This window comes from Magnolia sinica, chromosome 3, assembly GCF_029962835.1.
Source record: "Magnolia sinica isolate HGM2019 chromosome 3, MsV1, whole genome shotgun sequence".
NCBI lineage: Eukaryota > Viridiplantae > Streptophyta > Magnoliopsida > Magnoliales > Magnoliaceae > Magnolia > Magnolia sinica.
In genome coordinates, this window is record NC_080575.1 from 91,024,355 (window position 1) to 91,040,813 (window position 16,459).

Here is a 16,459-nt window from a genome sequence, read left to right on the forward strand (position 1 = left end):
AATGAGATTATGAAAGAACGATCTCATGCACTTTCCTTATAATTTTGATCCTGAGAATCACATTTGCCACTCCTAAGGCTTTTATTTCAAACTTGGATGATAAAAAGACCTTAGTTTGATTAATGATTATTATGTTTAACCCAAATATGAGCAGATCATCAACATACAAGTAAATGATGACACTCATGGAGTTATTACCCTTATAATATATACACTTATCTACTTCTTTGATTTAAAGTCATTATCTCTAAGTATCGAATCAAACTTAGCATGCCATTGCTTTGGAGTTTGTTTAGGACCATACAATGATTTAACCAATTTGCATTCCATTTGAGGTTGAGCAGGGTTTACAAACCATTCAGGTTACTCCATGTATATCTCCTCATTGAAATCTCTATGCAAGAAAGCGACTTGACATCCATTCGATGTATAAATTAGATTATGCAAAGATGTGATAGCCATAAGGACTCTAATCGATGCAATCCTATAAACTAAAGAATATGTATCAAAGAAGTCTATTTATTCATTTTGTCCATATTCTTTAACTACAAACCTAGCTTCGTATTTTTCTATAGACGCACCGGATTTTAGCTTCTTTCTAAAAATACACTTACATTCGAATGGTTTTAAACCAACGGGTAAGTCAACTAGGTTCCAAATATGATTAGCCATGATGAAATTTATCTCGTTATCTATAACCTCTCCTTCTGAAAGGAGGCATCACGAGATGACATGGCCTTTTATATGAAACTAGATCACCACATGTGTTATAGGTGTAGAAGTCGAGTCCAAAGTCCTTCGTGAATCCGACCTTCTTACTAGCTCTAGGTAAGATATCAGGTTTATCAAGACTAAAAGATTATGATGAAGTGACAGTTTTAGCCATGAGTCTAGAAGATCACCCCCACTAATTTTTAATTTAAAGGAAACGTATCCTAAAAAAAGTCAGCATCTCTAGATTCTATGATAGAAGAATCATTCAAGGTTAAAAACTTATAAACTTTATTGTTAGGTGTGTATCTAATAAATACAAAATAAATAATTCTATTTCCTAATTTAAGTAATATAACATTATATCAAAATTTCAAAGTTCTAAAGTAGATTAGGTTAGAGCCTCATTTTTTCATAGCTCGAATGGAGTTTTATTTAACTTACTAGAAGGAAATTTGTTTAAGATATATGTGGCTGTAAAAATGGCTTTGCCTCATATACTGAAAGGTAGACCTGAAGAAATAAGCATAGCATTTACTATATTTATCGAGGTCTTTTTTTCTCTCTCAGTAATTCCATTTTGTTGAGGGGTATAGGGTGCGGTGTACTGATGTATAGTCCCTTGGAATTTAGAAAAGTCATTGAAAGCTAGTGAGGTATACACACCTCCTCTATCACTTTTAAGATTTTTAATCTTACAACTAATTTGATTCTCTACTTCAGTCTTAAATATTCTAATTAAATATATCCAGGTCTTCATCCTTAAATCTAAAAAATATACATGACAAAACCCATAGTAGTTATTTGTAAAGGAAATAAAATACCTTTTACCTCATTTATTTTGGATTTCTTTTAGATCACAAATGTTTGAGTGAACTAAAACTAAGAGTTCAGATTATTTTTCAACTAATCTTAAAGATTTTATAATTATTTAAACCTTACTACAGTGCACATATTTCCTAAATGAGTCTTTACCACTTAACATATGGATTAATTTCAAAGCAATCATATCTTTCACATATTTGTGATTAATATAATACAACTTATCATGAAAAATATTCTCATTGCAAATACTAACAAAGCAAGCAGAGGAAGAAGATTTATTGATATTAACAAAGAGTATATACATTTCATTTACTTTATATGCCTTACCCACAAACTTCTCATTCATATAAAAAAGAAACTACTTGTTTATATTCTGTCACAGTTTTTATTCCAGCTTCATCAAGCAAGTGGTGAGACATTAGATTTTTATTTATTTATTTATTATTATTATTTTAGTTCAGGGACATGCAAAGCATTTTTCAGTGTCGGTTCTCGACAAAGGTGAACTTTAAAACTACAGTTCCCTTAATTTAGTGCAACTTTTGCAGTTACTGAACTAGCTAAATGAATAACTTGATCATGTTGGGATGCTTAGTATACTTTGAACTAGGTTCGACTATACCTGATGTGCCTCGTCAGTACCAAGTCAAGTCACAGTCACCGGCCATCATTTATTTGGACAACAAATGTCTATGTGATCGTGTCCACCATGCATTCCTCTTCGATAGCTTCATCAACTTCGACAAACATTAGCTTGATTATTCCCTTTGCATTGTCTGCAATTTCGTGCATAGTGGCTCATAATACCACACGCAAAAAAAACCTAATTTAGCCTTGGTTATTTTTAATTTCTTGAGTGAATTTTTCGATTTCAACATAGTCTTTGGTTTGGATTGATATGTTTTCTTAGGGTTTTGATTTTTGTTTTTTATATAATGGACTTTATGATGATTATCTTCCTTGAGGTCTTAAAGACAAGCTTCCTCTTCTATACAAATATTTACTATCAATTTTTCCATTGTAAGTTCATCTATTTTTCATTTAAGATTCTTCTAAATGGGAGGTAGCTTTTTAATGGTAGATGCTACTAAATATTGCTCATCAATCTTGATTCCTTCTTGCAATATACTTCATTGAAGATGAGTTATATTTATTTGGTTTGAGATACTACATATTTATTGTCTATCATCATATAACAATTAAAATGATTAACTGCATATTTCTTAAACTTAACCTCTTTAGTATGATTTTTTTTAGTTAGAGCGTTCAAGAGTTCCATAGATAATTTGAATTCGCAATAGAGATCAACTGTGGGACTTGTCATGTAATTCAAGACGTGGTCCTTGCATAAATCAGTATCTTCTTTCCATTTATTTAATTTCTGATCATGGTTTTATAATCCAGGTATTTAGTTCCTTTTTTAGTATATAAAACACTTTTCTTTCCTGAGGAGAAACTCAATTTTCTTTTTCCACATTTTGAAATTAGACTCATCTAATATATCTAAATTTACATAAGAGTGGGAGTGGTATTTTGATGATGCTATTATACAATTTAACTAAAGAAAGTTATACTAAAACTATTCTGATATAATTGAGCAACACATATAAGGAACTGTAATTTATTATATTTTAAAAATAATAAATTAGTAAATTATTGCTTAGCCATTGTTGATTAACAATTTATCAAACAAATCCAAAATTGATATTAATTGAGTAATATGTGATTACCACCGAAAGGTTGTATGTATAGTAAGAACTGATTGACTAAATTAGACAAAAGTAATGATTATCATGACTGTGCAAATACAATTTAGTATTTTTGGACACTAAAGATTCAAATAATTTTCATATTGTTATTCTAACACTCGATAAATCATCGGTAATAATATGTATTTACATAATGCACAATTTCAGATATAATAAGTAATCATATAGAAAAGATTGAGTACGTGTGCACTATTTTTTAGATCGAACAAAGAAAATAAAAAGAGAGTAAGAAACCCAACGAAGGCGCGTGACTAGATCGCTCACCTGAAGATAAATCGCGCCACTACCTTAAACCAATCGAACAATGTGGATGATGTACTGCAATCGTCTTTGGGATACAACTGTTAATCGATGAAAGACCACCAACTTAATAACCATAATAATTGATGCTCAAATACCAAAAAAAAAAAAACTAGGAAGGCAGAGAGTTAATCTCATAAGTGATTCTTTGTGTCCTTAGTTACCATCCTCTTGTATATAAGAGGATAAGATAAAGTGTTGTGACTTTAGTTTATAATGATAAATGTTTTTAAATTAGTCAGACATGGCCACATTAGGAAAATGATTTGGGTGATTTCGAATTTCACATCTTCATGAGAAAGGTTCCGTGAGAGTTATATAGCAAGCTTATAAAGCTATTAGTACGGACCTGAAGACTTATTTGTGCGGAAGTATCGAGTTTTGATTAGGCTTTACAAATAGTGCTCTTTTAAAAAGTATATGTAATATATTATTACTTTAAATATGATTTAAAATTAATATTTATGCAAGACTAAGTTTTCTAAATAAACTTGATAAATTAGATAAGTGCTTATATTAGTCGAGTACTCCATACTAAGAAAACTCCATTTAATGTGATCGTGCGGACCAAGGCAAACATACCAAAGCTTGGGTTATTGAGTGAGACTCAACTAGTCACTTGGTATTAAAAAACCTATGGAAAATCAATGTTGTTCTGGTTGGTTGCCCGCCTTTGATTCATGGTCTTATTTTGGTTGTTATGAAATGAGCTAAATGGGTAATATATATTATACCCCTTTCATAAAGTGATTAAGTCAGAGATATTGGATATGTGCCCGTTAAGCTTATTTATGTGATAAACATTAGTAGGTGAGTCCCATTGAGTTATTCATTGGAATGTTCTGGTTAAATATATATTTTTTAAAATCATATTATCTTAAAATTCAAATTCAATCAAGAGAAAGAATGTTATACAATAGGGATTTTGAATGTGATGGGAATAAGCCCTATTACATTTGAACTCTTGTTCCTCCATCTTCTCCCTTTATAAAGAGAGGCACATTCATTTAACAAATGCATCTCATTCAAGAGATTTCAATGAGAGAAAATCAAACGAAGAATAACAAGAGAATACTTATTTCCTATTAGGCTACCATAGGCGATCTAAACTATTGATTGTGTTTGGTGGTCATCCTAATCGTAAGATCAGATGGGTGATTTGGCTTGGGTGAGGTTCAAAGTCCAAATTTGTTGACCCATTAGGGAGTGTTTGGAGCATGAGATTAGATGGGTTTAAGTGGGATGGGATTAGCAAAACCTAATAATTACATTGTGCCAGGGATTGTCGTGTAATCCCATAGCTTGGAGGCCAGCCCACTTCGTGTTTGGAAGACAAGACATCTGGAATCGAAACGGATTGGCCACTCACCTTACCACTATCGGTTGGTGCTCTGTGGGCCCCACCATGATGTATGTGTTTCATCCATGCCATCTACCCATTCTTCCAGATCATTTTATGGTACGAGCCCAAAAATGAGTTTGATCCAAATCTCAAGTGGACCGCACAGTGTTGATTGAACACCCACCATTAAAAACTTTTTGGGAGCCACAAAAGTTTTGGATCAAGCTAATAACTATTTTTTCCTTTCATCCAAGTCTTTATGACCTAATCAACAGGTTAGATGTCAAATAACCATTCCAGTTGGCCTCAGGAGATTTTTAATGGTGTAATTCAATCACTACTATTTTCCCATGGTGTGGTCCACTTGAGATTTATATCTACCTCAATCTTGTGATCAAGCCCTAAAATTATATTTCAAAATGGATGGACGGTATGGATAAAACACATACATCATGGTGGGCCTCACATAGCACCGACCACTAGGCACACGAAATCCAAAGCTGGATTGCAGAAATCCCTTGTTTCGGCGCAGATTCCAAGAAGGGGCTTCACAACCTATGCCTGATGTGAGTCCCAAATAGGACCTTGCAATGATCTATGGGATCTCAAAACCCACTCCCACTTAATCATCTTTAAACCCATGCGCTAAACACCCCCTTAGCTTATTGGATTGGGTATACGATTACAATTGAGTTTTTGTTAATTGTTGTTATCTATATTGATGCTAATAAATAAAATTGCCAATGATCCATGTTCAATAGGTAAAATTAAATAGTTAAAGTAGTTCAATTAGCGTGATTTTTGGCATATTCTCCATTGAACCATGGGGCCTATAAATTTTCATCTAAATTATCATAATAGTGGGTGGTGATCAAGTCTTAGAAAAAGGTGGTGAAATATTGCTTTATTCTAGCTCAAAAGAAAACAAAACCCATGTACTTAAATAACTATTTCTTCTTGGGTTTGAATTTGGTTGTGCTATGATAAAGTTTGGTTAGGTCCATTTTAACATGACCCAAATTAGACTATTAAAAATTGGGTCCAAGTTAGGTTGATTTTGATAGAAATCAAACCCAAATCAATTTAGTAATTGAAATTTTAGACGCCATATCTGCCCATGATTGTAAATTTTAGACCTAAACTTACTAATTGTTGGATCAAGTCCAATGACCTATTGGGTTGACTCGAACTATATGCAAGCCCATCCAAGTTTATGGCATATATGCAACACGTTGGAACCATGTTCAATCTTTAAAATTTTGCCCATTCCTAGAGCTAGGCAAATTGGGTCCGATCTGGTGGATCCGACCCAATCCGTTCAAACCGATCCGACGGGTTGGATGGGTGCGAATCGGGTAGGCCCATCCAAATTCGATTTTTTTTCGAGTTGGGTTTGGGTTGGGCCTGACCCGATCCGACCTGATCCGGAATCCGATCCGATCCGGTCCAGAAATATTAAGTAATATTTAATTTTGTAAAAGTATTTTTTACTATTTAAAAAAAATTTAAACTATTTAAAAATTTTTAATGATCCGAATTGTTCCCAATCCGATCTGACTCGGTTTTCCTGACCGAGTCGGACTCGGATCGGATTAGTCCAGTGAGTTTTCGGTTCGGTCTAAGTCAGGCGACCCGGACTCGGTACCGGATCGGATCGAGTTCGGGTTAGGTCAATGACACTTTGGATAGGTCCGGGTTGGGCCCAATCCGATCCGACTCGGACCGATGCCCAGCCCTACCCATTCCCATTGTTCGCAAAAGTGCGACTGAGTTACAGATCACTCGGGATTTTGCAATCTAGGCCTAATGTATGATGGTCCTTCTATGATTTAAATGTTTCTATAGATGCACTTATAGCAGTGTTGGTATACAAAAACATAATATTGCATGTGTTGGGTATGTGGGTATGTATCACTGCTAAAAATGTTACTATTTTTCAACAAAACTGTTTGATACGTTGAAAGAGATATGATTACACACTTAGTTCAAAATGAGTTCATATAATTCATAAATCACACAATACAAGTATAAAAATATATTCTCTACAAATAATCAAGAGAAAATGAAATTTGTGAGATTTTTGCAAAATTTCTTTGAAATTTCGATTGGAAAGGTGTTGAAATGTGCTGGGATACATATCAAGGGGACTTTCATGAAGTTTGTTTGTTTATTTATTTATTTACATTTTTTTTTGGCAAAATATCTCAATTTATTGATATATTATACCATGTATCAGCGATACATGATGATATTGTGTGTGTGACTTGGAGGAATTTAATAAATCTCTATATACATGTATTGGCCATATGTGACATTAGTTGATGCATTCAATTTTTAAATAACGGCTTGTATCTAATAGTCTTTGATGACACTTAGGCATAAAGATGGGCCCACACAACTCGTATCTAATGGTCTTTGATGACACTCAGACATCAAGATGGGCCCACACAACTCGAACGAGGTAATTAACATGGGACGCGGATTGCTTACTACCCCCGCCCGTCCCTAGCTCCGGGCAGTTCTGTGGGCGGTCCCACCGTGATGTATCTGTACATCTAAGCTGTCAATCCCTTTACTTAGATTATTTTAACGTATGCACAAAGATGAGGCAGATCCAACGGTCAAGTGGACCACACCAAATAATAAGCTTGGTTGCATTAAAATTCACAAAGCATTAAATGTCAGTTGCTTTAAATGCAAAAGTCATCTGTGGTGTGGTCCATTTCACCGTTCGGTCTGTCTCAATTTTGTGTTCATGCCTTAAAATAATCTGAGAAAAAAGGATTGACAGCTTGGATGTACATATACATCACGGTGGGCCCGCCCACAGAACTACCCGTTCAGAGCTAAGGAGGGGAGAGGGTAGTAAGCAATCCGCGTCCATTAACATGCTTTCGGACGCACCATCATTACCTGGTGGTGTGATAGGATCACGGTTTTTGATTGCTGGTTAGTGGCCCCATGCACCGGCCACTCCTTCGAGTGTATGTGCTTCTCACGTGGAAAACAACCCCAGAATAAAATGCCAAGTGAACCTTGCAACTGGTGGACGGTCCATATCTGATGTGTATGTGTGGCCCACCTAATGACAGTATTGGCTTGATTCGGGTCACAGCCCCTGGGCAAAGGAACCTACAAAGAGGGTAAAAAAATGCCACATCCGCATCTATGAGTCACAGCGAACCTCGGTAGCCTGAAAATCACGCGAGTGGAAGCACATGGTCGGCCACACATGGAGCTTCGTACGGAAACGGATTGGCTACTCCCGCTGCCACCCGCCAATGGCTAGTGATTGGTGCTCTATGGGACCTACCATGATGTATGTGTTTCATCCATGCCGTTCATATATTTTTATAGATTATTTTATGCTATGATGAAAAAAATGAGGTATATCCCAATCTCAATTGGACCACATTACAGGAAACAGGGTTGAATGAACAAAGACTATTAAAAACTTTTTAGGAGGCCATAAAAGTTTTAGATCAAATAGATATTTGTTTTTTCCCTTCATCTGGGTCTGTATGACCTAATAAACAGATTAGATGTCAAGTAAACAGTACAGCGGGCCTTAGGAAGAGTTTAATGGTGGATATCCAATCACTATTGTTTTCCTGTTGTGTGGCCCACTTGAGATTTATATCCCTCTCGTTTTTGGGATAAAGCACTAAAATGATCTGTAAAAATGGATGAAAAGAATAGATGAAACACCTACATCATGTGGGTCCCACAGAGCACCGACCATCAGCCAGGGGGCTGTGGCAGGGGAGTAGCCAATCCGTTTCCGCTCCGTACAGACCACTCTCCCCTACCCTGCGATGACTCTGAGTTTCCTGCATTATACTTTCGCAGTAAGTTCCTCTGCTGGGATGTTAGGTGGGGCCCACCACGGTGTCTGTGAAATATACTGAAACGAGCTCAAAGGTTAATTTCTCACAGACATTACAGTGCCCCACCCAGCATCCCAGTACAGGAACTTTATGCAAAAGGCTGCATGTCTGCATCCATTGCAGCTGACAAGGGGACCACCCTGATTTTCACTCAAAAGGAATGTTCTGGATTAGTCTCACCAGATGGATGGATCAGATCTCACCCATACATGCCAGTGCCACATCATCTTTTCAATCAGATCTCACCCATACATGTCACATCATCTTTTCAATCTTTCCTGTGGATGTCCCATGTCGTCTTCTCACAAGCATTACGGTGAGCCCCACTGCCATCCCAGCACATAAACTTCCTGCAAATGTCCTCCGTTGCACCTGACAAGTAGATCACCTTAATTTTTACTAAAAGGAATGTTTACGATTTGCCTCGCCGGATGGACGGCTCATACCTTACCTACATGGAAACGGATTGGCTACTCCCCTGCCACCAGCCCCCGTGATCTGTGGGGCCCACCATGATGTACGTGTTTCATCGATGCTGTCCATCTATTTTTCTAGATCATTTTATGGGATGAGATCCCAAATAAGGTATACCGCAACAGGAAAAGTATTGAATGAACTTTGACCATTAAAAACTTTCTGGGGGCATAAAAGTTTTGGATCAAGCTGATATTTATTTTTCCCCCTTCATCTGGGTCTGTATGACCTAATCAACAGATTGGATGTCCAATAAACGGTACACTGGGCCTTAGGAGGATTTTAATGGTGGATATCAAATCACTATTTTTTCCTGTGGTGTGGTCCACCTGAGATTTGCATCCCTCTCATTTTTGGGATTAAGCCTAAAATGATATGCAAATATGGATGAATGGAATGGATGAAACACGTACATCATGGTGGGTCCCACAGATCACCGACCATTAGCGACTGGGCTGGTGGCAGGGGGAGTAGCCAAACCATTTAATACCTACATACGCAACGTCATATTTTCACTCTTTTGATGTCAGCGCTACTTTTTGGTCCTAGGCTAATGAGTTATTTCATACCCTCGAATTGTGTGACGCTTGATGCACGGGCACTTAGAAACAGTACACGTGGCATACATTCACTGAAATTAAACCGACTAAAGTCTGGAAGATAATACCTCTAAACAACAAATATCTAAAATCAGATTCGTTGAAAAATCATAAACTCTGATTCGTGGACAATTTTTTCTTGAAAAAAATACCGTTCATATAATTTCATTTTAACCGTCCAAGAAATGACCACTAATCCGATAGACCGATGATCAAATAAGCTGAAGCTACATCTGAAATGGGACCTATAATTTGAGTAGTTTAGTTTAATTCTCTTTTATCATATGCAATTTTCAAGTGCCTGCGTATCATCCATCACACTACCAGAGTATCAAAGTTTTTCTCATTTCGTCCCCCAAATTTCCGGGCGCGACTTTGCTGGTATGGGAACCAGCGATGTGGGTGGTCCCCTAACTGTGGGGCCCACATAGATATATGAATTTTATATATACACCGCCATCCGTTTTTCAACGCACTTTACAGCATAAGCCCAAAAATAAAGCAGATAAAATTCTCAGGTGGACCACACCACAGGAAACAGTGGAAAATGACTATTTAAAACTTTTCGTGGTCACAAAAGTTTTAGATCAAGATGATGTTTGTGTTTTACCTTCATCCATGGGTTTTTGACCTTATCAACACGTCGGATGAAAAATAAACATTATAGTAGGCCCTAGAAAGTTTTTAATAGTGTGTTCAATGACCAAAATTGATTTGTATCTGCTTCATTTTTAGCCCAAGTCATAAAATCAGTTTTAAAAACGGATGGACAGCGTAGATATACAACGCATACACCAAGGTGGGCCCCACGGTCAGGGTACCGTCGGCACAGCGGTTCCAGGATATCAGGCAGTAGCTTGCAGAAAAGGCCAACAACTCCCTCACATCCTCCTTTCTCCTGTCTCTCTTGTATAAATACAAACACTCTCTAGTTTGCAACAAAGCTAGATCAACTGACGTCTCCTCTCCTCTCATCACGTCCGAACATGGCGACGACGATCGGAAACCTCCCGTCCGTAGAAGAAGCACGAATCTCGAGGGAAGATTTCCCTCCCAACTTCGTCTTCGGCGTCGCTACAGCCGCTTATCAGGTTCTAAAGAAAAGAACTTTTGATTGCGATTCCTGCCACGGCTTTCGATTTTCTATTCTACATTTCAAGATCGCGCTGAGATTCTTCTGTTTGCCGTTTCGAATCTTCTATTTCTTCCTACGATTGCATTGCTTTATTTTCTTTTATGCATTTGAAGCTTCTATTCGATATCGGAATGCAGCAGTTTTGTTCTGGTTATTTTTGAATTGATATGGACGAGAGTTGTTCTGGATAGATTGGAATTGCAGAAGAGGATTTGTGTAGCTGACCGGAAAGTAGTTGTGATAGATAGAAAAATTAACGTTCTGTTGCATTTGAAAGTTGTTCGTGATCTTCAGGAGCTTCGAATTTCCTTTTTTCGTATTGATCTGTGAGAGCATTTTGAGATCCTTCTCTATGCTTTTATCCAGAGTTTGATTCCGATGCTTTTAGGATGCAACTCTTCGTTTTTTCTCCGATCCTTTGATTGCTTTTGTTTGTGGAAGCGGGTTTGCATGAGGAAGTCCGTGTCCATGGATCAATGAGTCCTGGATGAGGGGTTCAATGGGTGTTGAGTGTTTGTGAAAGTTCCTAGAAGTCATGTTTATTATCGAGAATTCAAAAGTGTACTACAGTCTACAGGAGGAGAGGTGAGCTGTGGCATATGTGCCGATGCGGCCCATGTGCACGAAACCTGGGTCATGTACTAAGGTTGTAACGGGCCTGATATGGTTGCGCCGGGGTTGGCCCTACTACTCCTGCCCTACTACTCCTGGTCATGCCTCTACAGGCTAGTCTGAGCAGGGGTTGGCCCTACAAGGAGAAGAGTATAAAAATGTGGGCCCCACATGGGTCCACGATCACGGCAGTCTCACATGTGGGTCTCATAGTACAGGTGCCCTGCTGAAAAAAAATCATGCTGATTCACAAGCTAGGTGGAGAATTTACAAAACAAGTGGACAGTCAAGTAAACAATGACTTTGTTTTTCTTAGCTGCACATTTGTTTCTAATACCGTGGCCTACCTTTTGAGTTGGCAGGCTTGAGTCTTGGTCTTTGGGCCAAGGCATCTATGTGGCAGAATGCTCAAGATGGGTGGATTTGATCTCTCACTTGTGTGCAGCCTGGTGCATCTCTTTGAGTTGGGCTATTCATCATGGTCTGGTGTAACGTCCTGGATTTTTGTCAAGTTGGAGATGGAAGTCCTTGGGCAATGGGTCGATCATAACACCTTATCGACTTCTCAAAACTCAATCCCAAAGTCTCAAATCCCCTTTTCAACCCATCTCCTTCAAAAATCTCACCTTTCACCACCTTATTCTTCAAATTTTTCTTAGTACTTTCATATTAGACACAAATCTTAAAGTTTAAATGATGAAGAACAATAATTAAACTAAAATTTGCTACAAATAGTAAAAATATAAATAAAATAGACTTTAGACCAATAACCTGATGGAATCTCACAAAATAACCAGGTTATTTGGATAGCTTAGCTTCTCCTACCCCAAAATCATATATTGCATGTCGAATAACTTATTCTGGTTTGCAAGATACACTTATTTCAAGAATCGGGTAGCGGAATCACCACCAGGACTACCAGAGGGGCGCGGTGCCACCGCCCGGTTGGCGGCGCGCCGCCGGTGCACCAAATTTTGGTGGATCCTCGTTGCAATTTTCTGCATTTTTCGACCGACTTCAAAAAGTCATATCTCCCTCAATATAACTCCGATTTAGGTGATTCAAAAGCCAGATTGAAGCTTGATAAGTATAGTTTCATATAAAAATAAGTGAAAAATAAAATAAAAATATTAATATAGTTAAATCTAGGTTGATGTGACAACTATCCAAAAATTATTAGTTCGGACAGTTGCTACTTCCAGAATTTTTAGAATTTTTCTAGAACATGAAATTTAATGAAATTTGGTGGAGATAAAGTAGACTTGATGATGAACTACTAAAAAAATAATTAAAATAATATACTAACTAAAAGTGCAAAAAAGGGACATAGAACTACCCTAGGACCTTATTTTGTCATAATTAGGGCGGAATTTAGTTAAGTACTAAATTAAATAATTGATGGATTTAACTCGAACCACCATTTTCACAAATGGTAAGACCCAAAATCATTAATACCATTGACTCAACGTCCCTTAAAAACTTAGGAGAAATCCCAAGAGCCTATCGCTCTCGGGAGTACATTGAAACTCCGTATCGGATCTAGACCGCACGTCGAAGGTCTGATGATCGCGAAACTATAGGATTATGTCCGTCCTATTGGGCTTGACAACCATCGCGGGAATCGAGCCCAGATAGTATCCAGAAACGTACAACTTGAGCCCTGAGTAAAGTGTGTGAGAAACGCGAATATCTTTAGAAAATGTATTGGAACTTAAGTGAATTGGGCCATTCACTCACGCACGAAATTGAGGATTTTGGACCGTCTGTTTCTGACCAAACTTCACCTATGGGAAAAGGAAATTTCCTTGCACATATCTGTATACCTGTGGCCCTGATCGAGTAAGTACGACCGTTGATTTGACACGAGTCCTCCACGGTCGATCAGCTAATCCGACCGCACCAAAATTCACATCATGGCATAGATCCATTGTCAGGGAACTTACCTTGCGACGTATGTGAGTTGTGGACCTTCTTATGGGCCCTGTTTGTCAAAAACAGTCTCCCTTTGGATAGAAACCAAGTATACCATGGCCCTGGGGCCATTTGCATTAGTTCTGGGCCTATATAAAGCCCTTAAACCACCCCATTTTTATTCCAGACGAATTTCTCTAACTCTAGGAGAGAGAAGAGAGAAAAGAAGAGAAAAGAGTAAGGAGAGGAGAGAAATAGGGAGATCGTTGCTGTGATTCTTTCTCGCTACTCCACGTGCTGAATCACCTCTCCTGTTTCGCTACACGATTCATCTCAGCTACGATTTGGGTCAGAAATCCTAACCCTAATCTTGATTTAGAGATCCAAATAGAGTAATCGACGAAATAGTTAACCTATTTCATTGTTTAGGTGCCCGACGTTCTGTTTTCGGGAACGTAGGATTCTAACCGCGTCCGAAACGAGTATTCCGACAAAAGGTGCGGACTATAAACGTTTAGGTTATGGTTTTCAATGCTTTTAATGTTAACAATGATTTATGTCTGACTTGATTGCTGCCATATGAATCTTAGTTACGACGTTTTCGACAGATTATATATGTGCGAACTATGTTGAATATATGATGCATTCCATATGTTTGTTGAAATGTTTGAATGAATATGAAATTGTGATTTGTGCTTGTCATGATTATAAATCTAGGATTCATGTTTGTCGTGTGTATCACGATCTCTTTGTGTAATGAATTGTTATAGTTCATGTCGTAACTAATCTAGTCTATGTACTTAGTTATGTGTATTCTAAGTATTTAATAAAATGTCCGAATGGGAAATTGTTGATGAATTGTATTTAATAAGCGTATTGAGATAGGATTCTTAATTACCTTATCTATATGTATAGTTTCCTTCATGAAATCTTAATTTCGACTACGCAAATTATGAATGAAATGCAATGTTTAGTAACATGTTCAATATGCTTGATGAAATGCTCAAATGAGATATTGATTTGAATTGTTTGTCAAATGCTAATATAATTTTCACATTTATTTACATGCTACATCTGAGTAAGATTGGGACTGCAACGTAGTCTAGGCAATCGGTAATGATTCCCGTTGAGTGGCCGAGTTAGTCTCACCACATTTGATATGTTCGGTGAATCTGGGTCGTACGACGATTGTCGACAGTGGTTAGGCTACGGGGACTGCTTACGCGCTCCATGTCGATTAATTCGGCGTGTGCCCGTACCAATCGGACTTGTCTAATAAACCGATGGGCCTATTGTGTGTTTACCATTATGGACATCACTGCTTGAATCTAAGGTACCACTTACCAATGTACAGACCCGCTTCAACCATGGTATCACGATCCGCTAAGACTCATGAGCAGGCATGGTGGTATGGGACATTGTGGTCGAGCTGTCGTCCTACGTTGGGGTGACGAGCCTCCTCGTAGTGACCAGTGAGCAACCCAAACTTGTGAGCCGAATACGGTAGTATGGGACACTGTATTCGAGTTGTTGGCCTGTGCTGAGGTGACGAGCCTCCCTGTAGTGACCGCGAGTATAAATTCTTGAATTTGCCTATCCACTGCTTTTCATTAGGGGTGATGCTCTACAACTTACCTATTGCATGTGGTTAACTAAGATTGATGACCCTAGATGGATCTTTTGATTTGGGTAAATGATATAAAGGGAGGTACCTTAGCTTTCAAAATCTGCTGTATGAATAAGCCTAATTAAGTACTTGGCTAACACGACCATGCACCGCATTGCATGTGCTTTGGCGAGGAAGTTGCACATTTAGGGAATTTGTCTTGCGCGAATGGTTGAAGGAGTCGCTTTTGAGGGAGCTTCGTGCGAGGGCATGCATCATTACTGCATATCACCCCTGCATTAATAAGAGTAGTTAGGAAATGCTTGTTGTATTGCTTTATCATTACTGCTTGATTGAATTGATAACATGTTAACCTTTGCTTTATAGTTCCACTGAATTAACTACTCATTCCCACTTGGGATGGTGTTTTAAAATACCAACTAGATTATGGTTTAGATGCAGGTACTGAGGTAGTCTATGCTATGGAGCAGGACTATATGGTTAAGGAGGAGGAGTTCTCCTACTTTCAATTATCAGGCGGGTCGATGTAGACCTCGTGCTGATACACAAGGAACACTAAGATTTTGGTTTAGTTGAACACTTTACATTTCCCCTTTTTGTATATTGTGAAACAATACTTGTATATATTCAGCTTGGTTACATACTCATACTCTAGAGTTAGTAAAACACCCACATATTTAAACATATATATTTCAGTCTTTCGTTTGCTTAATTTAATTATATTCAGAGTATGATATGCTATTTTAGTATAATCTCACTCATGCTTAACCCATTAATATGGGCGAAATCTGAACATTATCATCCATATTGCATAAGTGATGTGTTGGATCTCGGGAGTAGAACTTTGCTCGACCCCCGAAATTCAAGGCGTTACAGTATTACAGAAAATATCTTTCTCCGGATGTGTTATAGGTAACACGACGCATTCTGACGCACTCTGACTTAGGAAGGGGGCGATGAAATTTCAAAACCACATATAATCCCAAAGTTTTGCCGACGGGCGGGATTGATTATTGTAGTGTAGCCCGTACACGTCCTAAATCATGTGAAATGATTTCGGTCCCTTTTAGGTCGTCAATCGACGGGTTTGGACTATAAGTCGGTGAATCCTAAATTTGAAACAAGCCAAAGGGCGCAAATACATGTGTATTAGACTGAGGAAGTACCTCTTACGGGTCTAAAGACCCAAATCGCAATTTCCGGTGGGGCCCAGGGGGTCCCCCACATGTACACGGCACCCCAGAGGGGCTCGGTGGCATCGCCAGAA

General features: G+C 38.0%; 1 protein-coding gene across 1 annotated transcript in view; it reads left to right on the forward strand.

The window, feature by feature from the left end:
* The first annotated feature begins 10,799 nt into the window (after positions 1–10,799).
* LOC131240220 (beta-glucosidase 42) overlaps positions 10,800–16,459 on the forward strand; it is a 96,599-nt gene continuing 90,939 nt past the window's right edge. Inside the window, exon 1 of the mRNA XM_058238345.1 lies at positions 10,800–10,998. Within this exon, the coding sequence (XP_058094328.1) occupies positions 10,894–10,998 (105 nt within the window). The 5' untranslated portion in view covers positions 10,800–10,893. The remainder of the gene's footprint in view (positions 10,999–16,459) is intronic.